Source organism: Lissotriton helveticus, chromosome 6, assembly GCF_964261635.1.
Source record: "Lissotriton helveticus chromosome 6, aLisHel1.1, whole genome shotgun sequence".
NCBI classification, from domain to species: Eukaryota; Metazoa; Chordata; class Amphibia; order Caudata; family Salamandridae; genus Lissotriton; species Lissotriton helveticus.
Window position 1 is genome coordinate 517,353,403 of NC_136067.1, and position 25,431 is coordinate 517,378,833.

Consider the following 25,431-nt stretch of genomic DNA (forward strand, 5'->3'; position numbering starts at 1 on the left):
GACTCACCAACTGCAAATGAGGTACCATCCTTCCTTGGTAACCCATGTGGAGAGTCAAGCTTTGTATCAGGGGAGGTGTCAACCCGGCTGGCATTTTGTAAATCACGGTATAAGGCATCATCTGTCTGATGAGGTAGAGCCAGCCATCCCCCCTCACCATCATCGACATCTTGGGGTGCACCCTGCCCTAGCACAGGCTTAGAGTCAGAACTAAAACGATAGGACTAGGAAACCTGAAGTATGTAGAAATCAACTGAGGAATCGCTCAGTAGCTAGCAACATTGAGGGAGTGTGACCCACAATCTGATGCCATGCCGTCTCTTTAGAGTGATGGGATGGGTTTAAGGCTTACATTTGGATTTGGGCTTACCGGAGGACTTAGAGTGGGAAGCAAAGCAGATGCAGGAACAGACCCATGACTGTGATCGGGTCCGGACCAGTGACTTGGAGTGGGACATACATGTCTTTGTGTTTTTAGCGACATACAGTTTTGCCTCCTGGTCTCCAATCTCCATCGGGTGCATGTGAAGGTGGACGTATTATACGAATCAGAGTCCAGGCACCAAAAACACATCTTGTGTGGATGCATAACCGACATCTGCTTCCTGCAGTCATGCTACAGCTTGAATCCTGTCATTTTTTGGGGAGACATTGTTCCCTAGCACACTTCCAAGTTTTGGAATTTGCCGTAAGAGCTGACAAATCTGTCATATCTTTTCCAAATGAAGTCTATAGCTATTATCAATGATTTGTTGCCATAATCAACTTAAACCTACTGTATTTAGCATAAGCTTTCACACAAATCAACGATTAGGCAGACAGTCATACCATTACAAATATGTAAACAATTAATGTTGGTTATACAATATATAATCCCTCCTACGGCAATAGGGATTCTTACAATGCAAATCTTATACACCTGGTGTTTGCCATGGGGAAAACAACATTAAAACTCAATTCTTCTTTATTAACCTCTGAGCTGCCATGTAATAAAACACTTGCCCACAGGATTTCACCCAGCATGATAACAATCCATCAATAAAAGAACTACTGAGGTTAATATGTACATTTCAAAATAAATATGTCACGCCTACTGTCTTAGTAGTAACTTTCCATAATAAACATGCCAGACCTGTGGCCTCTGACAACTTTTGCCATTAACTGACCAAACCAATAGCAGTGGCATGTCACCATAACCAACTCATGCTTAAAGTAGTGAGCATACATGTTCCCACAAGGTAACCATCAGGCACACAATCATAAAATAACAAATATGTACAAAATTACATTTGGCAAAACATTATACGACCTCTTCTAAGAAGACCTAACAAGGATTATCACCTTGCAAATCTCCAACATCCTGGGGTTGTCAAAGGGGGTAACTTAAACCAAATCCATTACGTACTATGGTAATTTGTTTGTTTCTATGTATCATAATACGTATTTACAGGTTTTAACACAGTGTAATATTAAGACAAGAAGTGCAATATAAACACTCTTTTTCAAAGGATAGCAGATACCGCCTGCGTAATTCAAAGATTGTAGAGAAGAAGAGTATGTTGACAGAGCTTAACTCTATGTCAGTACTGCTTCTTATAGCCCTGCTTCTGTTGATTTGACAGCTGTGCCATCAAGCCAGAACTAAAAAAAGTCTGCCAAGAATGTTTGGATTGAAATTTGACCGAGAACTTGCAATCTAGAAAACACCATTATATGAAGCAAGCAAATTTACACCACAAAGTCTTACATATAATGCCTAAATGGTTGGTCTTCAATCACAAATCGCATTTACTTAGACCCTTACACCTTCTACAAGGTACAGTTTGTTAATAGCTGTTCACAAACAAGTTAAGTTTGCAATTGAAATAAAAGCTGCTGAGGGCAACGTCCATCTGCTTTTCACCCATTTATGCTCTGTCGCAGAGGAAATATACATGTCCTCTCTTATCAGGGATTAATTTCCTTGTCATTGCTGAAGTGCAAACATTATTCCATTCTGTAAATATGGCCACGTCTTTATACTGGGCACACTAGAGGAGTGTTGGCTTGGTAATCGCAGTCAATAACTGCACAACTGGCATGACAAACAATTTTATACAATATAAATGTATATTTTCTTTGCATCTGGTCATTTGATTTAATTATATATGAAATAGGAGAAACGTCCTAGACCCCACAGTCTCAACAACGACTAGCCTTCATAATGCAGTCACTACCCCCAATGTGACATTACCATGCATTACTTTAACCCGCAAGTCGTTACAACGACTTGCTGTAGGGGGCGCGTTGTTGGACTGGTGTTGGATTTTTCAGTCCAACGCCTTCCCTACTGTTGCGTAGACTGAAGTTGGAATAGTAATTTATACTGTTCCAAAGTCCAGCGGCCCCTAAAGCACGTCATTGTAGCAACTTGCGTGGTTAAGTAACGGATGATAATTTTGCAATGGGGTAGTGACTGCATTGTAAATGCATGAGGGAAAAATGCATGCATGGAGCAGTCATACAACCATGAAAGGAGAGACTCTGCCCTGGCTAAGTCTCAACTACTGCATCTGTTAAGAGTGAGAGGCATTCTCTACCACCTTTTTTCAATAATCTTAAAATGATTTGTTAAGGTGGTATCACTTCTGAGGAGGACTGGTGTGACTGCTGATAGGTATAGATGATCTTTTGCACTATTCTTTATGGATCTCACACTAACTTGTGAGCACTGGCTTATTCTTTCACTACCTCACACCCGCCCTGACTGGGATAATATAATCTGTGTCCATTCACAATAAAGTGTCATAACATAAAATATTGACTTTACATTATCAGTTATTTTCACATTTTGTTTTGCATCATGGGGTCTCTGGCATACAATATATTTCTGACACTATGACCTTCCTTTTTAGCATGTTTTATTCTCATTGTGTTTGATACAGAAAGATACATTAACACATAAAATAAAAAAATGAATATGCATCATAGATTTGTACAGACTTTTAACTTTTAGGAGATTTAAAAATATACCACTGAAGGTTTGAAGTATATTAACTGATTTTGTGAGTTGGATCAGATATGTAAGTCTGCAGATGCCAATTTTTTAACCAACTAAGTGAAACCTAGGTTCGCTTAAAGTGCTGGAAATGTGCCCTATCAACATTTTTGTAAAGTTCTATGGTGCTGTTTGAGTGAAACAGCTTAAAAATCAAATGAATGAGGGGATGTGTCCTTTTGAAACAGGCACAATGAAAATATCTTCTCTCCTGCATTGCCTAGAATTATTATTTGTTCTAGAAGCCCTAGTGGACCTGAATGACCAGATAGTTCATCTAGATGTGATTAAGAACTGCAAAACGGACAATCTGAGAGTGTTTCAGTCACATGTATGTACACAACTATAGTGTGGAATCTCTCCGGGAGAGCCTTTTCCTTACACGGAGGAAAACATTCTTACGGTGTTCGTAGACTGATGACAAGTTAAACAGGATTCTGCATTCCACCCCACCAATGCGTAGGTGACAGTAAGTAGCACCATGAGGAAAATACATCCACTTTTTCAGGAGCAGCATGTGTTTAGGCTATCATCGTCGTAAACACTGTAGAACCTTTCTAATTTTAGTAAAACTCGACAAATTACTGTCCACAAGAATACCTCCAATTCTAGAGAGATGGGGTACACTTGATACTTTAAACAGCACATGGGTATACTGAAATGTAAACAGAGAAAAAGATGAGATCCAGAATGAGAAAAATACTTCCAGTAAAACAAGGCAAAATCAAGGCATGAGAGGGATATCAACGATCCCAATATGAAAGAACATGGTATGGATCAGAGAGTGAAAGGCAATAGTTTGTGTGATTAATGCATACATTTTGAATTCTAGGGCAGTGAACTAAAACTTAGGGCTAAGGAGGTGGAACAACAGAGGAGCTCTGCGACAAAAGAGATTGGGACAGTAGAAGCTGACAAAAATAACGTAAGGAAAAAAACAAAACTAGAAAAGTACATAACATTATAAGTAAGAACATGGTCATTGCCAGACAGCCGAAGTTGCATTTTTCAGCTCAAAATAGAGACAGTAATTTATTTGAATTAAGCACAGACAGATAAGCGCGCATTCTGGGATGACTTATTCTAATTTATCGTGACCATGGATTCCAGACACCACACAAACAAAGTGAAATTTGGGAAACATAAATTAATAACATGAAATACCAAACGAAACAAATGACAAACAACTTGACTCAAATAGATGCCCCAAGCAACATCCCTTAGGGGACCGATGGGGGAAGCCGAAAAACAAGTATAAAATACCAAGTATTGGCAAAGCAGATTGTCTGATCTTGGAAAGCTGGTGCAATGGTTAGTATTTTATTGTTTCACCGAAAAAATATTTCACAAAGAAAGAAGAAAAAAATGAAAATATGTGGCCACCTAAATGTGGCGGCGGTGATATGCTTATAATAACAAAAAAAATCAAAATAAATTATCCATCAAATTGTAATAGAGCAATACAGGTGCTTTATAGCAGGCAGGTGTACTACACATCACTGAAAAATCTGATTCTATTTGTGCACTGAAAATTAACTATTGCCTTTGAATTATTGTAGCTTGAAGATATAGGGCCCAATTTAGGCCCTAATTTGGATGTCGGTTGGAGTTGCCTCTGGCTGACATTTCTGCGGTTTAGCAATAGACTGACCGCCGCAATTACGAGGCTACTGTACACGGTGCAGTCGCAGATTCCCATTACCCTATGGGATCTTGTGCAGCGGTCGGAAACCTGCCGCAGCACAAGCTCCCATAGAGAAATGGGAGTCACTGTAAATCCCTGCGTCATGCGGTAGGCACCTCATACAGCCAAACCTCAAATGGCCCTAATTGAGTTGAAGACATTAGACCATGGTGAACATGGAATAGTCTCTGCCTTCATCAAGCTATGGTCCACGCACATGTAAATCAGGCAGGCAGACCATAATGTTGGCAGGAGGGAACGAACTCTGTCACCGTTGCGATGGAGTTCCTTCTCCATCAAGATATAAATCTGGCCCATAGTCAAAACAGACTTTGTTTTAGGTGGATGTTCGTGTGATACATACATGCATGTGCTACGTATATGTGATCTAGATATTTAAAAATACAGATACATAAAATAAATATATGTATTCACACATTGGAAGTTGCCACTGTGCAGCTATTGTTAGGTCAGAGTTTCTATGGGGAGATGTTTTTTTTGTTTTGTTAATCACTTTGGCACAGTTTGACAAATGTGCATAAAACTTTCCCCCAAAAAAGTTAATCCACCTAGGCTCCTTCATGGGATGATTTTCACTGATCTGTCAAGCAGGTTCCAACAAAAAAGGTGAGACGGGTCCCAAATCGCTGATTTCCCATGTTAGTTCCATTAGGAAACTCTGCTATCCGATACAGGAAAACGGCTGAGCAGAATTACACAAATGTTAGCAACTGTTAGAACTCTATTCAGAATGCATGCTTTTTGGGATGTGCTGTAAATCTGTTCAGTCTTTTCTAAGAAATTAACATTTAAAGAGGGGCTCGGGTGGGCATGATGGATTTAAAAAGTTAGGTATATCGGGACAGTTGGTCCAGCGTGAGTCACGTGGTACTGAAAATTGAAAGAATAGGGCCTTCTGCTTTGCTGAGGAAGCTTGGTCTCTAGCTGGCCACATCGGTCCTGCAGGCCCGGTTCCAGTCCCATTTGCGCTGGAAAGATCAATCTGATTGGCTAGCCACAACTCTGAACAAAATATTGCGCCTGCCATTACAGCAGTTACCCTAAGTCCTGAAAAAGGTTTTTTTAAAGGGCATAAGGGGGCAAGGTATGGACACCCTGATCCTGAGGCACTTGGATGAGTGGCCAAAGGGACACCCTCTGAAGTTAAAATAAACAAAAATAAGGCCATGGGTACTGTGGTACTCTGGCGGAACCCCAGCGTGGATGTCCTTTGAGGTACCTCTGTACTTCCACCCCATGATACAGAGGTAGTGTGCAAACTTCCCCTTGAACAAAATTTTTAAAAAAGGAGAAGAAAGTCCTTGTGCAGTGGGGGGCTGGCTGCTCGCTGGCCACACTTCCCAAGGTCTTAGAACAAAGAAAGCACTACTACACAATGTAACAGGAGTCGCAAATGAGACTACTTGATAAGCTAGAATGCTGAGCTCACTGGGAAGCAGTGTTAATCTTTCTGAATACTTTACTGTGGTGAAAACAACAGCACAAATGCTCACCAGATACAGACTGCGTGGCCACAGACTAGAAATACAGATATTTTGAAACAGATCAAACCACAACCCCAGACAGGATAGACTTGTCAATAGTGTGTCTTGAGAAAAGTAGAAACTGAGAAACACTTTCTGCTAGACTGTCCCATCTAAAAACACAATCAAGACAGCTACTTCCCAACATTCTACAAGAAAAAGTCATTATTTGCAAGTCAAACTGGAGATGTGTGCATCATCCTACAAGACCATCCTGAAACAAAGAGAGAGCATCAAAAGAGGTCCATTCCAGTAATCAAAAAACAAATCGTGCATAGGGTTTAGGTTTGAAAGATCATAAAAACTGAAACAACATCTACTGAACAGATAGTAATATTTAATGTTTTTTGCATATTTTCTTCGTCAACGCTTTCTTACTTATGCCAATATAGTCCTCTGTATTCTACTGAATGTACATGTGACTTCATGTCACTAAGCATAACATAATTTTTTTCCCTCCATCTGTAATGTTTTTTAGGTGCATTTCTGACTTATCTCTTAAAAGCCACACATGTTCTTTTTACAGTCAAGCCACAAGGCACTACCATGCTAATATTGAGCTTTCGCCTCTCACCAGTCCTCACAGAGTCCAGCTCCTCGGCAGAGTATTAAACATGAGGTTGCATATCTGGACTGTGCCGCTTACTTTGTGGTTTTCCAATAATTAGAGAGCATGTCTGTAACAAACTGAGGGAACTGTTGCACTCACCCATAGCTGCAGTTAAACACTGGAGGACCAGAGCTCGCATTACAAGAATGCTGCCTGAGGCTGGTATGAAGGTTCATGTGAGAGTTTCAAGGGAGTAAAGGTATCACTGACTTAAACATCCAGCTTGAGAGCTTTGGTGTGGAGGAGGTCTGACAAGGACAGCTTGCATACCACTGCTGCGAGCAGGTGCTGACAGTGACAGCCCCATGCCACCCTTCCTGCAATAACACTCATGTACATCTGAATTATTTGTAAGAGGGAGGCTTTGCATTTCTGCTCACCCCGCTATTTCAAAGCAGCATTAGTAAATTCCAAACGAGCTCCTCCATATGTCAAGGGAAATGGTAGAGGTGCCAGCAGGGAATGCCCATCTCCAGCCAAAGAAGACATGCCATCAGAATTCCCTTGGCTAACATGTTTCCGACCGTGCAAAGAGGGAAACATTCAATCAGCTGCACTTAGATCAACAAAAGGCTTGGATATTTCCTTTTTGTAACGTTTCATAAAATAATAACCTAGTGCCTAAAGGAGTTGTACCCCTCCTCGCTTGCATCAGCCTATGCTGACAGTGCTCCCCGCCAATCTGCATCTGGTCGGATCTGTTCATTCACTTTGCCTTAAGAGTAAAAAGCGCTTCGAGTACCTGCTTTCCGCTTTCTTCAGAAGCACGTCCCATCTGTGGCCTAAGATGTCCAGCTGCTTCAAGGTCTTCTCCTTATCTGCCGGTTCTGCTGACTCTGCAATATTTTCTCCTTCTCGCCTGATGGCCTCGACAGTGGGCTTGCGGTCATCAAGCAACCTCTGGAGCAGCTGGAAGGAAAACAAGTCAAGGCTTCAGTTGCAGGAAGCAGCTGTGTCAACATGCAGCGAGCCAGTGATCCCCCTGTGCTTTGGCGTGCGGAGCTGTATTATGAGCCGTGGGATAGACCTGTTGGTGTGACTCTGTTAACGCCGGAGATAGAGTCATTCAGCTGAAGTCACGCAAGCGCAACCAACTCTTCATTACCGCGAAGTAAAACAATGAATGCTCAAAAGTAATGCAGGCGGACAAAGACAATCTAACTAAGATATTTTACTTATACATTCACATTTTCCATGAGGTATGTAAACTGTTGCAATGGTTCAATTTTATCCTGCAAGCAGCGAAATCAGAATTGAGTTACAAAAACAGGGGCAAGGTTTTCCACTACACAGGGGCAGAGGGATTGCGAAGATAAACTAGCAGGTGCCCTAAAAATAGGGATTGCAAGGCGTTCACTTTCTATTTCCCCCGAACCACTGTCACTAGGGGTGTAAGGACAACAGACTGGGATGGCTTTAGATAGACTCAGTAAGTAAGTGTCAGATGGAAAGGAACACATCTTACTGGACGGCAAAGAAAAACAAGCATTGGCACAGCCAGAAAGTCTCGCTTATGTGACAACTATTGGCTTTTCCAGAATCGTCTAACCATGATTCACCGCAAAGTTGCTGCTGCTCAGCATGGTAAAAGGTTAGTGGTGTAGCGTGCAGCAGAGGGGTGTAGAGGAGAGTGGCACAGAGGTGAGTAGCATAGAGTGGAGTGGAGTAGAGTGAAGTGGCGTAAACTGGAGTGGCGTACAGTATAGTGCTGCTGAGTACAGTGGCATAGAGTAGAACAGAGTGACGTAAACTGGAGTGGCAACTAGTAGCTTAAAGTGGAGTGATGTAGAGTGGAGAGACACAGGGTGGAGAGGCACAGAGTGGAGAGGCGTTGAGTGAAGAGGCATAGAGTAGAGTGGCAGTGGCATTGAGTGGAGTAGAGTGAAAAAGTGGAGTGTCATAGAATGGCGTAGAGAATATTGGTATACAGTGATGTGGCATAGAATGGATTGGCGTAAAGTGAAATGAAGTAGAGTAGAGTGGCTTAGAGTGAGATGGAGTAGAGTGGCAAGGAGTAGAGTAGAGTGGGGTGGCGCAGAGTAGAGTGGTGTAGAGCAGAGTGGCATAGAGTAGAGTGGCACAGAATGGGGTGGAGTGGAGAGGCATAAAATGGCGTGGAGTAGAGTGGTGTAAAGTGAAGTCGCGTAGAGTAGTTTAGAGTGCCATAGTTTAGAGTGGTGTAAAGTGGATTGGCATAGAATGCCGTAGAGTAGCATAAAGTTGAATGGCGCAGAGTGGACTGGTGTAGAGTGGCATTGGGGAGAGTCAGCTAGAGTGCTGTACAGTAGAGTGGCATAGAGTACAGTGGTGTTGAGGAGAATAGAGTGGCGTAGAGCAGAATGGCATAAACTGGAGTGGCTCAGAGTGGAGTGGGGTAGAGTGATGTTTTAACACTGATATAAATTGTGAAAAAGACTTGTGTCACCGGATTTAATGAAATGCCCAGGATGATGTTATCTGTATTTCGAACTGGCATCTGTGCTATGACTCAAGATGTTTGAAATCCTGTTTTGAAGAATAGTAAGAAATCACAATATCTCGATTACGCACCTATTATTTGAGTAGGTGCGTTATGCACCCTGACACTTCTAGATTTTGTGTTACACAGACCCTTTAGAGATGTGCTGCTGCTAACAGAGTTACATACATTAATAACATGACTATACAGTGTTAGCTTTAAGTCAACGGCCCACATGCTGCGTAGAAAACATTTCAAGCTAGGATTAAAATGAAATAATGATAGCTTACTTTTTGTTCTTGGATCTGTGCTTTCACAACTTTAAACTCAGCAGATGGTGGTTTCTGGTTTGCTATGAGTTCTTCTGTGTCCGTTAGCCAGCAAAGCAGAGATTCCAGAGCATCCTGGAACCTGCCACAGTGGAGAAGCGCCTCTTGCAGCTGAGCTGCTCGCTGAGCAACCTAAAGTCCAACAACATAAGCAAAAGCTTTAAATTAAGTACACAGGCTAACATAATGCAAGAAGGCTATAGACGTCATCGAAACCCGTGACAAACTTGAGAGAAAATTCAGCTGCACAATGGCATGTTATGACCATTATGGACATGATGAGGGAGTTATGCCATGAGTTTTACTCTCAGTATTGGTCACATTTTGTAGATAATGTTGATAACAAATGCATCATTGCAAATCTTACTCATCACTGGTAGTGGCATGGCACATCCTTTCCTTACCATATATTCACTGCCTCACCTTACCATAACATCTATGACATATGCCTGCTTTAGGAACCAGAGATTATAAAACAAGCTTTCTAGGGCAACAAGTTTTACAACGCAGCAATTACCATGCATTGCCATTAACACACATATGCCTTTACCACGCATGCCTTTACAACGAAATGGTAAGTAAATATCAGGTAAGTGTATGTTGGGTAAGGGCATTTTTAGGGTTTAGGTGTGGGTAAGGGTATCAGGTCGCAAGTGTGTTTCTAGAGTTTAGGGGTGGGTACGAGAATTGGGTGGTAAGGGTGTTTTTAGGGTTTAGGAAAAAGTAAGGGTACAGATTGCTAAGGGTGATTTCAGGGATTAGGGTTGAGTAAGGGCATAGGTAGTAAGGGCGTTTTTTGTGTTTAGGGGTGGGTAAGGATATTGGGTGGTAAGGGTGATTTTAGGGTTTAGGGGTGGGTAAGGGTATTTTCAGGGTTCAGGGGTGGGTAAGGGAATAGGGTAGTATGGGCGCTTTTAAGGTTATGGGGTGGTAAGGGTATAGGGTATTAAGGGTAATTGTAAGGTTTAGGGGTGGGTAATGGATTAGGGTGGTAAGGGAGTTGTTAGGGTTTAGGGGTGAGTGAGGGGAATAGTGTGGTAAGGGTATTTTTAGGGTTTAGGGGTGGGTAAGGGATAAGGGTGGTAAGGGTGTTTTTAGGGTTTTGGGGTGGGTGAGTTTAGGGGAATAGGGTGGTAATGTAAAATAAAATGGAGGATTTGGAACCTCTCTATTAAGAAAATATTTTTAAAATAGGATTGTGTGAATATATATATATCAACTCACACAGGTTGCCTGCTGTAGGTGGAGCCCACACAAGGAAGTATGTATTACATCTCTTTATTGAAGATTGCAGCAGGGACAAACAGCACAGGGTCTCGCCAAAGACTTCTATCCTCCCGACGCGTTTCGTACTCAGTTGGCACTTAGTCATCGGCTTGGGACAAATCACATCTGAGACGGCCTCACAGTTTTTAACACTCCTGTAATTAACAAGTCTCCGCCTCAGTGGGCGTGGCCACAGCGTGTGGCATTCTGGTACTTGCAGTGTTCAAATCTTATCAAGTGGGTTGCTTGCCATCTCAAATGAATAAAAGTTCGGTATTTCCTCAGTGGGTTGCTAGATACACCCGGGCTGCCTCCCGGCATCCGTTAATTTCTTCAATGGCTTCCTCGTCCTGAATCTGCCTCGACGTTTGGACGGGACAGCAGGGCTGCATCAACTGCAGCGGGGCACCTCCTGCGGCCCAGGCAAGGCCGCCATACATCAACTCACAAAGGTTGCCTGCTGTAGGTGGAGCCCACACAAGGAAGTATGTACTACATCTCTTTATTGAAGATTGCAGCAGGGACAAACAGCACAGGGTCTCGCCAAAGTCTTCTGTCCTCCCGACGCGTTTCATATATATATATATATACACACACACACATATACATATACATGTGCTTGTATATACATATAAGACCTGCGTGGGAAAAGCATTGCATGGTGAAGGCAATGAGTAGAAAATGTATTGTATAGTAAAGGATGCTTGATGAAGGTATGCGTGGTAAAGGCATTCGTTGTACTGTCATACAAACACTTTCTGTAACACTGTAGGAGCCCAAGAGAGGGTTAACGGCAAAGAAAACGACATTCTTTAGAGAAGCAAGAAATATGGCTCCATTAATGAGACCCAATGTGATACAAATCCACACACAGTTGTGTAATTGTATTAGGAGTTTAGAGTTTTTGCACCTGTATATGCAAATGAAAACAAAATTGACTCAGTATAGAAACTGTGGCGTATAGAGTGGAAAGACTGTGATATAATCATGTATATGTGGTACACTAATTTTAATGTCGAATCACAGTGCATTAGTTGTGGAACAGACGTAAAGACATGCGCCAAATATTTTACACAGACATGGATGAATTCATATTCGACCAGCTTGGATTGCTTTCACCATCAGACATCAAGGTTTATTAGGGCCACTGCATATATATAGAACAGAAGTCATCTTGATTTCATTTATGGAAGTTGAGGTGAAAGTAAATAACCACAATGCTATCTTTTGCCATTGTAGAGCCCAAAGTTGTATTTTATCAATGTTAGTTATTTTCTCTAGTAGTTATGCATTAAGAAGCTCATTATTGAAACATAGTCTAAAGTAAACAAGAAAACGTAGTTAACGGAAATGGCTATAATCTTATCCAGAGGGCAATGTGCCATTAGTAAATTTAATAATATATTGTCATGATCCGAACTAAGAGGATGGGATTTGCATGCCAAATGAACGTTCCACGAGTTTTCGATCCAGTATGGTTAATTAAATGCCAAACTTTAAGAATAAGGTGAATGACTTGCTCCCAGAGTGCTTTCAATGGCTTTGGTGGTTATTCAAGCGATCATGACACTTTATTTACACTGTGCAGAACATTATGTTTATGTTACTGAACAGAAAGCACCTTCTTATTAAGAGTGTTCCACCGCGTGTTAATTTCTTCCAGGTCATGGTCAAGCTTCTGGGTGTCAGTATTTCTAGCAGCACTTTGAATCAGGCCTTGGCCCAGCCAATTCACCTCCTGTAGCTTTGTGTGCAGAGGTTCAATTTCTTCTTTCTGGAATACCTGTAATTGAAGAAAAAACACAATGTACATCTGTCCTTGGTGCATCACAAAGAAATAGAGACAAGGTGGATGATGACAATAGACATCAAATACATTATGCAACATTAGAAGCCTTAATGAAATACGTGAAAGACTAGTTGCATAAAATAATAATGACTGTTCAGAAGGTTTTTATGTAGACCATTACGGAAAGCCCCACAAAGTGGCAACACAAATGGCATTGGGGGAACCCATTTAGAGTTGCCAAACAATTCCATCACTAGATGACCTACCTCTTTCTGTACATGAAAAGGTATATTTTGGGTGAAAATGTGTTTACATTTTTCTTGTTTAAATTGTAACCTGATATGTTACCCAACGGAAAGTTGTTCTATTCTGGTACCTCTCAAATGCTTTTCTTATATCTCCAAGTTAATCTTTATTTTTAAGTCGAACTTACTAGACCGAGCACTCCGTCTGGTTGCAAAAGACCCATTATGAGTTTACCAAGAACCTATAGGAATTTTTAGCAAAAGCCATTGCTTAACATTGGTAGACTTCATTGTCAGTCACACTTGCTTGCATCTTATTTGAGGACTTTTCCTGTCCCAACTAGTCTATCTTGTGTTTGTCCCTCCCCTGGAATATAGGGCCTCATTACGATGTCAGTCGGAAAGCATTCCGACCTACTCCTTGTCAGAATCGTTCGACCGACCGATTATGATAGTTCAGAACACCGTTCGGTTGGACTCCCATTGACTTCAATGGGAGCCTGTTCTTGGACCAACAACCCTGGCTCCTATTGCAAAAAGTGGTGGTTGCGGAAAATCCTGCACCCTGTGTGCAGGCACCCCAGAGTACCTGCCACACTATGCATGGTTTGAAAGACGGGTCCGATGGGTACCCCCACGGGCCCCAACAGGAGGCCTCCGGGTGAAGGTAGGCTTGCTACGGGCTCCCAAAGTCCGTTTCCGACAACCTTTTTGTGTTGGACAGACCAAGTCGGAAAGGCTGTTGGAATCTGACATCGTAATAGGTCGGTCGGAAACACTGTCCATTGACCTGTACGAATCGGCTCTGACCGACGCAGATTCTCCAAATGCCAGTCCGAACCGAGTCAGAATGACTGAACAGTTTCCACTATCATAATCGGTCAGTCAGAAGTGTTTCTGAGTCAGTTGGAATTGTTTCCGAGTCAGTCGGATACTAGAGTTCCGACACTGGTTAGGAAAATCCAAAAGCCATTCGGAGCCTTTCTGACCGACATTGTAATGAGGCCCATAGTCTCTTTATATTCTCTCTGAGTGGTTGGCTTCTGACCTATTACTGCTCATTTTTAGAAAACAACTCCTTTCTTTTTACTTAAGGATTCCATGAGAATGCATGTACTTTCCATCTCCCTTGTGTGTTTCTCCCTCACTGCCAACTTCCCACCCCAGCGCTCCATGTTGATGTCCTTCATGTTGCAAGCTTTTTTGTGTGCTTCTCCCCAACCAATCTTCCTCCCTTGCTCTCTGTGTTGTTTTTTTTACCTTTGTGTGCTTCTCCCCATCCACTCTGTTGCTCTCCCTCGTGTGCAGCTTTTCCTGTCCAAATTCCTTTGTTTTCCCCAACCACCACCACAATTTTTAAAAATTGCTGCAGCCCCGTTTATGCCTTAATAAAGCATGCTGCCTTAAAATACGCTTTTTGTTTATATTCTTTTAAATTTGTTTTTTTTAATTTACCAAAATTAAAAAATGGATTGGCGTCACTTCGTAGACGTATAAGTCCTTATATACTATCAGTATTATACCTACACTCACACCGTGTACTTTGGTTGCTAATTAATGACACATTGATTTGTGATTTTTGACTCGTGTAAACTGCTGCTTGCATTTATATCCTGCCCTTATATACTATCAGTATTATACCTACACTTACACCGTGTACTTTGTAATTTACCGTATGTATTTGCTCTATTGCACACTCTTATATCCTAGTGAGGCTGGTTGATCACTAGTGCCACTTTCGTATTTTATAACTTACTACTGTGTAACCTACTGTATGCATTTGTTTCTCTGCACATGTGTACCACTATAGGGCATTAGCGCACTCCCCCCACACCCACCTAATCCATCACCGCAACATGGATCCTATCGGCAAACACACATACAAAATCAACTACCCACCATCACTCACCAAAAAAGCCGCCAAACGCTTTAAACACAACCTCCTTAGGTCACACCCTGAAACTCCCTTTGTTGACACCTACTTCTCACCGGTCAATGGATCCCTGAACACTGATATCATCTTCCACACCACACGCAGAGCTCAATGGAGAAAAGCGTTCCTCATCCTACTCACCGTCTCCTCCACCAGAAAATCCCCTCATAGCCTAACTCTCTCCATCACACCATCCCTAGTCTTTCCAGGCAGAGCCACCATCACTATCTACAATAACGGGATTGTCCTAGTACAAGCTACAGACAGGAACCTGGAACTGCTAGACAACTTGTTCCCCACTTTCAAAGAACACCTCTCCAATCCACGGACCAACACTCATATCTCCTCCAGTCCCACCAACCATGACCTCACAGCCACACACTCCTCAATCAGGGGCACACCTACCACCCCTGACCTCCCATCCCCCACCCACAACCCCACTATCCCAATTCAGCTCTCAAGCACAGACACAGATCGCTCCCCCCCATACACCACTCACACCACCGCCCCTTCTACCAACTCGCGGACCTCCACACATACCTTCAACACTCCTATCACACCTACAGCGAGCATTAACACCCCGCTCACAGCTGACAGCACAGCTCCCACCCTTAACACACCAAAATTTGTCCAGCACCAGAACACGCACCCCGACAAATCCCCCCTTTATCCCCCCCCATTCTCAGTCCCCATTACCCTCTAACCAACTACGCAGAACATACCTCCGCCCATAATTTAACTCCCCCTCCCCTCAACAGGACCATCTCCAATGCCGCTTCCCCTCCTACTCTCAGCCCCCACTATCCTCCCTACACCCCCACCACGGCTATCAGTCTCACAGACTACACCCTGACCCCCCCGCCTACCACCAATGCCCTCACTCATACCACCAACGTCCTCCCTACCTCATCCACACCCCTCCCGCCCAAAACATCTCGCCCCCCTAACTCCAGCCGGCACACCAACACAACGCAGACCTGCTCGAACACCAGCCCTCTCTCCCACCTGCACACGAATTCCCTTGTCAGCCAATCACTCCTGACTGCCACATCCACCCCCACCACCTCCCCCACGATGGAATACATCATGGCCACCCTCACTCAGATCAAAGAAGACATACACATCATCAAAGAACTACTCTCTACACACCCTATACACCTCTCACCCACCTCAACATTCCCTCCCAAATTGTCCCCTACTCCGCCGGCTGACTCCCGCACTCAACACGCCCCACACCGGGCTCATAGGCGCAGCAACTGCCCTCGGCCCCCGCATCACCCCCGCAACGTCTCACACAACTACACCTCCCCGCCCAACTTATCCCCCACCCTTCCGACTAACTGTCTCACTCAGCTATCCCCCAATCTGACCTCAATCCCAGGTCGTAATCGCAACAACCGCCCTCGTCGCACCCACAACTCTTCTTCTGACCTCGACACACTCACCCTTCTCCGCTCCTATGACCCAACCCCCCAAAATAACACAACCACCCCACACCTCAACATTCCCTCGATACACTCAAATCCCCTTAGACCGCCCACACTAAACAGCAGATTCTCCATCCCCAATAACCTGAGAAAAATCCCTCTCTCTCTAGAACCATCTACCACCCCCAACACACCCCGTCTCAAATGCACTCTTCTCAACTGCAGATCAGCCAAGAAACATTCCGCCGCCATTGCTGACCTCCTCTTATCGCGGGACCTTGACATAATCATCTTGACTGAAACCTGGCTAACTGAATCTTCGACACCTATAATGGACATCTTGGTTCCTCCCGACTACCACATTATCAGGCTCGACAGAACAGGCAAAATAGGTGGTGGAATCGCATGCATCTACAGGAACAACCTCTCTGTTCAGAAAGTCAATTCCACCTCCCTAACATCCCCAACATCCTGGGAATACATATGCCTTGACATTATTAGTGAGGGCAAGCCGATATGCTCGCTTCACAGCATTTACCACCCACCCAGGGACAACTTAACCTTTTCCCAAGAAATAATGGAGTTGATCTCAACTAATTCCGGACGGCAACTCACCCAAATATACCTTGGTGACTTCAACCTCCACTGGAACGATCGCAACGACGCAGTGGTAAATAGTCTAAAAAAATTCCTCGATGCCCTTAACCTCACCCAAATATGCAACAGCCCGACCCACGAGAAAGGTTCTACCCTCGACCTGATCATCTCCAAAGAGGACTCTATCCAACTCGAGTCCATCCAACCCTGTGACTGGTCAGATCATCATATTGTCACATTTTTTATCAATGAAAAAGTCAAAGTTAACCCGGCTCAACTCTCCAAGCCCAAAGTCTGGAAAAGAGACTTGAAAAAGCTCAACCCAGGCTCTTTGCCCCCCAACAGTTGCAACCTCCTACTGCCACCGACAGGCGCTACAGACGTACAAACTCTGACTGACCACTACCTCAACGCTATGACCTCTATAATCAATGAGGCTGCTCCTATGGAGCTGAAAAGAGTCTCTACTAAAATCTCCAAACCATGGTACGACGGGAGTCTCAATGAGGATAGACGAGACATGCGAATGGCAGAGCGTACCTGGAGATCAGCTCCCTCTGCAATGCACCTAAAAGAGCTGAAGAAAAAGAGAAACGCCTACTTCAGGAAAATAAAACGCTCAAAATCAGACTTCTTCAGCCTCCAACTCGACCAAGCAAAAAACCGCCCAAGAAAACTGTTTGAGCTAATCAGAAAACAATCCAAGGAACAACCCCAACCGCTCAACACTGGGCATGAGGCACCCTCCTGTGAAGACTTCGCTGCTTTCTTTATCCAAAAAACTGACAAAATAAAAAGCGATCTCCTCATGGACGCAAGCCTTTACTCCAAACCCCAATGCCTAGCACCCACTGAACCAAAAAACAATGCTACATGGTCAACCTTCGGCACATACTCGGAAGAAGAAATTGGCAAACTGCTCAGCACCCTGAAACCTTCCAATCACCTCACGGACCCCCTCCCTGCCTCCGCAGTAAAAGACTTTACCCCTTTGCTTCTCCCTCTCTGGACTAAAATTATCAACAGCTCTCTCCAACAAGGAAGCATACCTGACTCCCTCAAAGTTGGTCAGGTCACACCTCTACTAAAAAAACCTACAGCCGACCCCTCTGATCTCAACAATTACCGTCCCATCACCAATATTCCTACTCTCGCCAAACTGTTGGAAAAATGCGCACAACTACAATTGACTAAACACATTGAGCAATTTGATCTCCTCAACACCCACCAGTCAGGCTTCCGAGCAGGACACAGCACAGAAACTGCCATGACTCACATAATTGACGACGCACTTCAAATGCTAGACCAAAACGACACCTGCCTCCTCATCCTTCTAGATCTCTCTTCAGCATTCGACACCGTTAAACATGAGAATCTACTAGAACTACTAAACACAAGAATGGGTTTATCTGGAACTGTTCTCAAGTGGTTCACTTCCTTTCTTCACAACAGGTCGCAGAAGTTCAAGAGCAACAACCTGATGTCCTCGCCAATACCTGTAACGCTAGGCGTCCCCCAAGGATCCTCTCTATCCCCAACTTTGTTCAACCTAGTCATGGAACCTCTCACCTCCTTGCTACATACATCCAACGTAAACTTTCACATGTACGCCGATGACACTCAGCTATATCTCAAGCTACAATCCCCCAAAGACATCTTGCGTCTGAACTCAACGATCAGAAGCACCCAATCTTGGCTGGCTGATAACCACCTCAAACTCAACGCTATGAAGACTGAGTTCCTTCTGATCTCACCTCCCACGAAAATATCTACCACACAAACATGGCTTAAGCACCTAACAGCACTCAATGTCCAACCGACCATAGTGGATTCAGCAAAATCCTTAGGCATAACACTTGACACCAACCTCAACATGCAGCAACATATCAGCAAGGCAACAAAGGGAGCGAACTTCCAGATCAATACTCTGAGGAAACTTAAACCCTACCTCCCAGCCAAAGACCTCCAAACAGCAGTACAAGCGCTAGTCATCCCACGTATTGAATACGGCAGCACCGCCCTCTGCGGACTCCCCCTAACTACTACCGCACCACTAAGAGCTTCTCTGAATGCTGCAGCGAGACTCATCACTGGGTTAAAAAAGCACTCCCATATTACCCCCGACTTGAAATCCCTGAACTGGCTGCCTTTTGAAGCCAGAATACATCTGAAAATCGCCTGCATGACACACACCCGGCTACCTCGCTCAGAAACTGACAATCTCTGGGGGTATTAGAAACACGAGAGGCACAAAGAATCTTCTGCTGAAACCTCGAAGATTCAGGAAGGAAAAAACATACAAGCGCTCCTTCTCAGGATTGGCGCCTAGGATTTGGAACTCACTCCCTCCCGAAACCAGGCTTATCTCCTCCACTACACTATTTAAAAAGGAAGTAAAAGCTATCCTCATGGCTAAATACACTTGATCTACTATCTCGAACTCTGTTAACACCCTGCACCGATCTGTACTACATGCTTGACCCATTTACTTATTTGTATGAGCTGTCTTATTACTCTCGTGATGGGCTTTGTAGCCACCTATTTGTACTGTATGATCTAGTGATTTATTGTTTGACTATGTTCCCTCATGTACCCCTCTATGTAAAGCGCTCTGATATCTGTGAAGATCTTGTTCGCGCTATATAAAACTTTGAAAATAAATAAATTAAATAAATAAATAAATGCATAACGACACATGTGCATGCCTGCAAAACAAAACATTGACACTGTATCACTTTTCACTGCGCCATCAACAGATAGGAGCACCTTTATACAATAATTGATATTACTTGATTCTGAGATAATAACTTGCTGCAATAAAATAAAATGCATACATTTATAAATAATCCCTACTTGTAAGCAGGGTCCTTTAAGAAACCTTTGCTGTGCAGGTCAAGGGCTACACTTCTCCCATGGGGACCATTTGTGCCTTTATTTAGCAAAATCATGGCACCTTTTTTTTATTTAAGCAATGCTGCAAATGATTTTGCCGGTGCTGCACTGCACCACCAAAAGGCATTGGCAAACCAGTAGGAGCAAAAGGCAAGATCTATTGGCTTTGCTAATGCTTGTTCTTAAATACCCTTGGCAAGTAGGTCTTCTCTCTAAAAGAACTCTGGTCCTCTAAATAAGCAAGAAATACCCCCATATCACATTGCACAGAGAATTCATACCGTACATTTGTGACAAGTGGAGTCACACGTCTTAAAATGCCCTCAGAGGTACCTTATAAATGAACTTAGGCACTTTGCAAAGTACAGCAGAAATTCAGATTGTTTTACTTGATATACACAAATGCTGTCCATCATATTATTAACTAATGTGGGTTCATGCCCTGCTGCCACCAGCCTAACTTTCTAATATCAAAGGATTACAGAAAGAGGCACCTTAAAAAGACACCGAAAAGCAACTACTCTTGAGTCAAATTGTAAAAATGAGTGATTCATCATTCCCACCGCAGATACGGATTGTCATCTTTGACCATAGTTCTTGTTAAAGCCCACAGTAATATATAAAGAAAATGAAAAATATTTTTTAAATGACACAGATTTCATAAACATTAGTGAACAAATTTTAGCACTGCAATTCAGCATAAATTGTTGCTGGTAGAGGTACAGCCAACAAGTGTTTAACGACTCCCTGTCACTTTATCAAGGCTAAACCATCAAGTGACAAATCTGTACCCGCTCTTCTATTTAATGTGATCTATTACTGCATTCCAATATCCTCCAAGAGATGTGCAGAGGAACGCCCTTCCTTTAGTCTGATATCACAAAACACAAAGAAACTCTTTAGTCAATCCCAGATTTTCAATACATGCTATATCTTCCACTGTTTAAATTTTCCGTCCCAAGATTTCGCCTTCTTCATTAACTCTTCAAACAAGCCTGCTCTCCACAGGATGGCTTTAAGGCTTCTATAGGATGACTTTAAGGCTTCTATAGCATTTACACATAACCCATGATACGGTCACTGCATAGATCATTCAAAATCTCCCCCAAAAAGGGAAATATCACGCTGTGGTCCAGTATATCAAAAACCACTACTAGTTTAACCCCTTCCATGCTGCTGCGATTCTCCTCCTGTGCTGGACATTCCAGCCGTCATCAGTCATCAGCACACGAGCACTGTAGTGCATGACGGCCGGGGGCCGTCATCAGCATGGAAGGGGTTAAGAAGCACCGGGGCATTCAGCGACCAGCCCTTAGCATATGATTCCAGATAGCTTGCAATGGAGGTATTTATGCATCACATTGACTCTACAAACAGTACTAAAAACATAGCTCCCTGATCTGATCTATAGGTGGATGTAAATTAATAACTCAAAGGTTATGAAATGGATGCTTTGAAATGCCCAATGGCCACATGATATCCGTAAAATATATTAAAACAATTTTTCCAGAGAGTACTTACTGAACACATTGATGTTTTAGCCATATGGAGCAACACATTTTAGGAATGAGGGGATGTCTACAAAAATGTGGATGTGTAAAAAGGCACTCCTTTGGCACAATGATTAGGTCCTGTATCAATGAATGATAACTAGTTTGTACTTTGCAAAGCTGAATAGGATTTATTCACATATTACAATGAAATCCTTGCCAACTAGATATTTACAATGAGATTTATAAATCAAGTAATTCACCACATATTAGCAAATTCTTCTAGACACAGGACTGTCTCAATTGTATTCCTAATATATCAAGGTGAAGTCTTTTACTGGCGGTATGAAACTATGTTGCCTCGTTAAGAAAAATTATTTTGACCTTTCAATACACTCTGAAGATTTTCTTTTTTTTCTTACATCATCCTCATCTACCCTTGTGTTTTGGTGTGTTTCTGTTGATGCTGAGACTTCTGCTGAGACTCCTTACATTCAGTAAGTATGTATGTCTTTGGGACATGGCCGACTGTTAATGGACCGAGCCATCTACTTCACAAGCTTTCCATCAGCTCCACCACTTAGTACATTAATCCTAAATTAATAAACAACAGTTCTCCCACAATCTGAAGATGCCTAAGCCTGTCCAAAAATAACACCTTTTCGACCCCATATGGCGAAAGAATGGAGGAGAGTGCAAAAGGGAGCTGCCTGAAGAAGACTTCAGTGCAAGAAGATGGGAAGTACCATGAGACCCTGAAAGACAGCAACAGTGATTTAGATACCGGCTAATGAGCACAGAGGAGACAGAAGAGGACAGCAGGAACTTGCATAGTTTTTCAGGTGTCATCTATGAGTCATACTCTTTTAATTATTTATATAGCTCCATTAGTGTAATTAAACCACTGCTTCTGATTGTATTTCTTCTTGTATGCTCATGATACTTAGCTGTAAATGTCTGGACCGTTCCTCCTCTGAAGAACGTGACAGATTGATACCTGCAATTGTGCAGTTATACCATGAATGACCGACATCTTCTTGTGCTTTAACAAGGATAAAACTGTAGAAACGATCTTTGGCGACTCGTCATGCTGGTCAAGAGCTGGTGACCAACTGAATTAGTTTCCCTTCCAACACTCTTGGTTTCTGTTAGGAATATGGAAGTTATATTTGATTTAAAGCTATCCTTTAATTAACACATCTAGCTGCTTTCTTACTTTGAAAACACTGAGAATGATAATTCATCTACTACCTTAGGCCCACCCAAAAACCAAAAATTCAAGCTTCAATACTCTCTCAACGTGATTAGTACAATCGCTTTTATTTGGGACTTCCAAGTTACCTAATGTCAAAGTTACAACACATTCAAAATACCTTTGCATGTTGCCTTTTAGGACTCAGGAAAAGGTTCCATATTTCAGAACATCTCAGCTAACTCTATTGGCTACAAATCTGGAACAGATATTTACTGAAGGCATTAGTACACTGCCACAAAGCCATCTATACCTTGACACCACAAACACATATGTATATGCTTTTTAAACGCTATTTTCCCTCTAGAAATCTCAGATGTCAGTCAGCCATTCAGTCTTTTAATCATTCTTTTTTTTTTTTTTTTGCAGAGTTTTATTTAGGGCGAACTAGACCCGAACCGAATCAGTTATCAGAGCGCTTTACATAGCACCAGTTACGTTACATGAGGACACTTTCATTTTTTTTAGGCACGGGGAGATTAAGTGATTTGCCCAGAATCACAGGAGGTTTTTGGCGTCGTTACCGAGACTCGAACCCAGATCCCCAGGTCCGAGGTCGAGCGCCTTAGCCGTTAGGCCTGAAATCCGGTTGTGATGGTGGGCCTTGTCAACTATTATCACACAAAACTTTAAGGCGTAGCCATAAGAAATTAGATCAGATCCTGATCTCCTTCGTGTCAGGAAACATCCCAATACATAGCTTTTTAGGAGCTTCTAAGATGATCTGAGCTTTCTTTAAATCATGATCATATATAGCGCCAGGATTCACACTGGGTAATTGTCACACATTTTAAATCAAATCAAAGCAGATGTGCTGGAGAACAAAACTGACTCAGTGGCAATAGAAGTAAATATAGTGAGAGACAACCATAGGAAACTGAAGCAGAGATTACAAATATCTGAAATCCCCATACTGAGCTACAACTGACCATGGAACAACTCTAATAGCCAATGAAAGAACTCACTGAGTGATTCAGCTTTCTTGAAAACCATACAAAAGACTCAAGGCGAACCAATATCAGACTGGTGGACAGAACACGACCGCATACCTAGAGAAATGGACAGAGTAGCAGGTGATGCTCTAGGGCATTTCTAGGTTCTTTGTACTGAAAAAAGCACACAGAGTAGAGCTAGCACACCCTCCACCACCAGGTGTCCCACTGAGAACAGGTAGTGCACAATGGCTAAACTACAGAGATAGAAATCTCATCTTGCAAAGTGTGAGAAGAGCAGTCAATAACTCAAAAATCATTATCTTCTCAGACTATAACCTGTCCATCCAGCGATACCACGCCACATTCTTAGATGAGAAAAATAATCTCTGAGATTTTAAAGCATGATAAATGCTCTTGTTACCTGCACATTCGAAAATAATACACAATGGAAATATAGGATTCGTCCAGGAGCCTACCAAGCCTGGGAATGGACAGAAATATTACCTGTAAACAGAGGTGTGCGCTTCCACAGAGATGGGAGTGACACATATCAAGGAGAGGAAAGAGAAGTAGAGTACGAGCCAACTAGTCTTGAAGATCCTCGTCATTAATAGCATTTACAGAGAGGGAATTACTGAATGAAAACACATAGGAATTTTTTCAGAGTTGCTTACCGACCAAGTCAACTGTGACAGAATCAAAACCTGGGCTCTGGATGAGACAGTGCAAAACATTCCAAAGAAAAATTACCTTACGTTAGTCCCTGCACTTTAGATTAACAAATTTAAAGGAGTAAAGGTAGAGAGATCCAGAAGGCAGACAACCTAATGTGACTATGGATGGAAAGAATGTGAGCATAAGTCCAGCTTAATGCTCACTTTGATTACCCACATGAGGGTCAAGGTCGACCGGTGGGCTGGGGAGCACTGACTGTGCTGGCCACAACACCCAAATCTAGTGTATAATGAACTAAATGAGTTATCCTATTTTGTGGTTACAAATGTGCAGACGGCCATGCCCGACTGTCCTATAAGGAAGAAGTAGGTTGGGATGGTTGCCAGGCAGACCACACATCTAAGTAGTATGAAGAGAGATGTGCAGGGAAGATGATACCATGAGGGTACCCAAGGGACGTTCACCTCATGGTGGGGCCAGGGGTCACCACAAAACTCAGTGCCTACTTTATCGCCAGCATGACAAAAGCTAATGTACATACAGCAGCAACCTGGAATGTAAGGGGCATGAATAATGTGAACAAACAATATATACTACATGCATACCTCAAAAGGCGAGAGGCCTATTTTTCCTTGCTTTAGGAAACTCACTTGACACATGAGGAAAGTATTAAACTTAAGATGAGATGAAGAGGCTCCAGGGGATATTTAGCCTAAGCAAAGGCAGCACTTATTTGGGTGAGACCTGGTATACCCTCCACGCCTCAACAAAAAAACAGACTTGGAGAGGAAATATGCATTTTTATGATGGCGAACTGACTGAATGGGAATCCGTTAAGGTACTTTTTTTTTTTAATAATTGTATTTATCATTATCAAAAGGAAAAAAAAAACAGAATCAGATCATAGCGAATGATACAATGATGAATCATAAATACGAATCATAATAGGTGGACAATAATATAGGTCCAGTGGAATAGTACGTAGCACACAACTGAAACTATAATATTCGCTCAGGCACTGAGCATAATCCGACACCGTTAAGGTACTTATATGGGGGCATTGCATTAAAACGACACATGGCATTAGTAAATCATTAAAGAGTGATTTAAGGTAGCTAGAAATAAGAATGAAAAATGTAGAGATCACTGGCCCACACATCGCTATATTCAGAGAAGACTTAGGTCAGAGTAGCCATTCGCACATAATTAATCTAACAACTGAGAAAACTAGACTACAGTTAATACATGGTAAGTTTAATGAATCCTAA

At 42.7% G+C, this 25,431-nt stretch overlaps 1 protein-coding gene across 2 annotated transcripts in view; it reads right to left on the reverse strand.

The window, feature by feature from the left end:
* Nucleotides 1-25,431, reverse strand: part of DST (dystonin) — a 1,569,532-nt gene that overhangs the window by 282,482 nt on the left and 1,261,619 nt on the right. For both annotated transcript variants that reach the window (XM_078647976.1, XM_078647975.1), the window contains 3 exons: nucleotides 12,550-12,711; nucleotides 9,624-9,794; nucleotides 7,618-7,784 (listed from right to left, as the gene is read on the reverse strand). In XM_078647976.1, coding sequence (XP_078504102.1) covers nucleotides 7,618-7,784; nucleotides 9,624-9,794; nucleotides 12,550-12,711 — 500 coding nt within the window. The remainder of the gene's footprint in view (nucleotides 1-7,617; nucleotides 7,785-9,623; nucleotides 9,795-12,549; nucleotides 12,712-25,431) is intronic.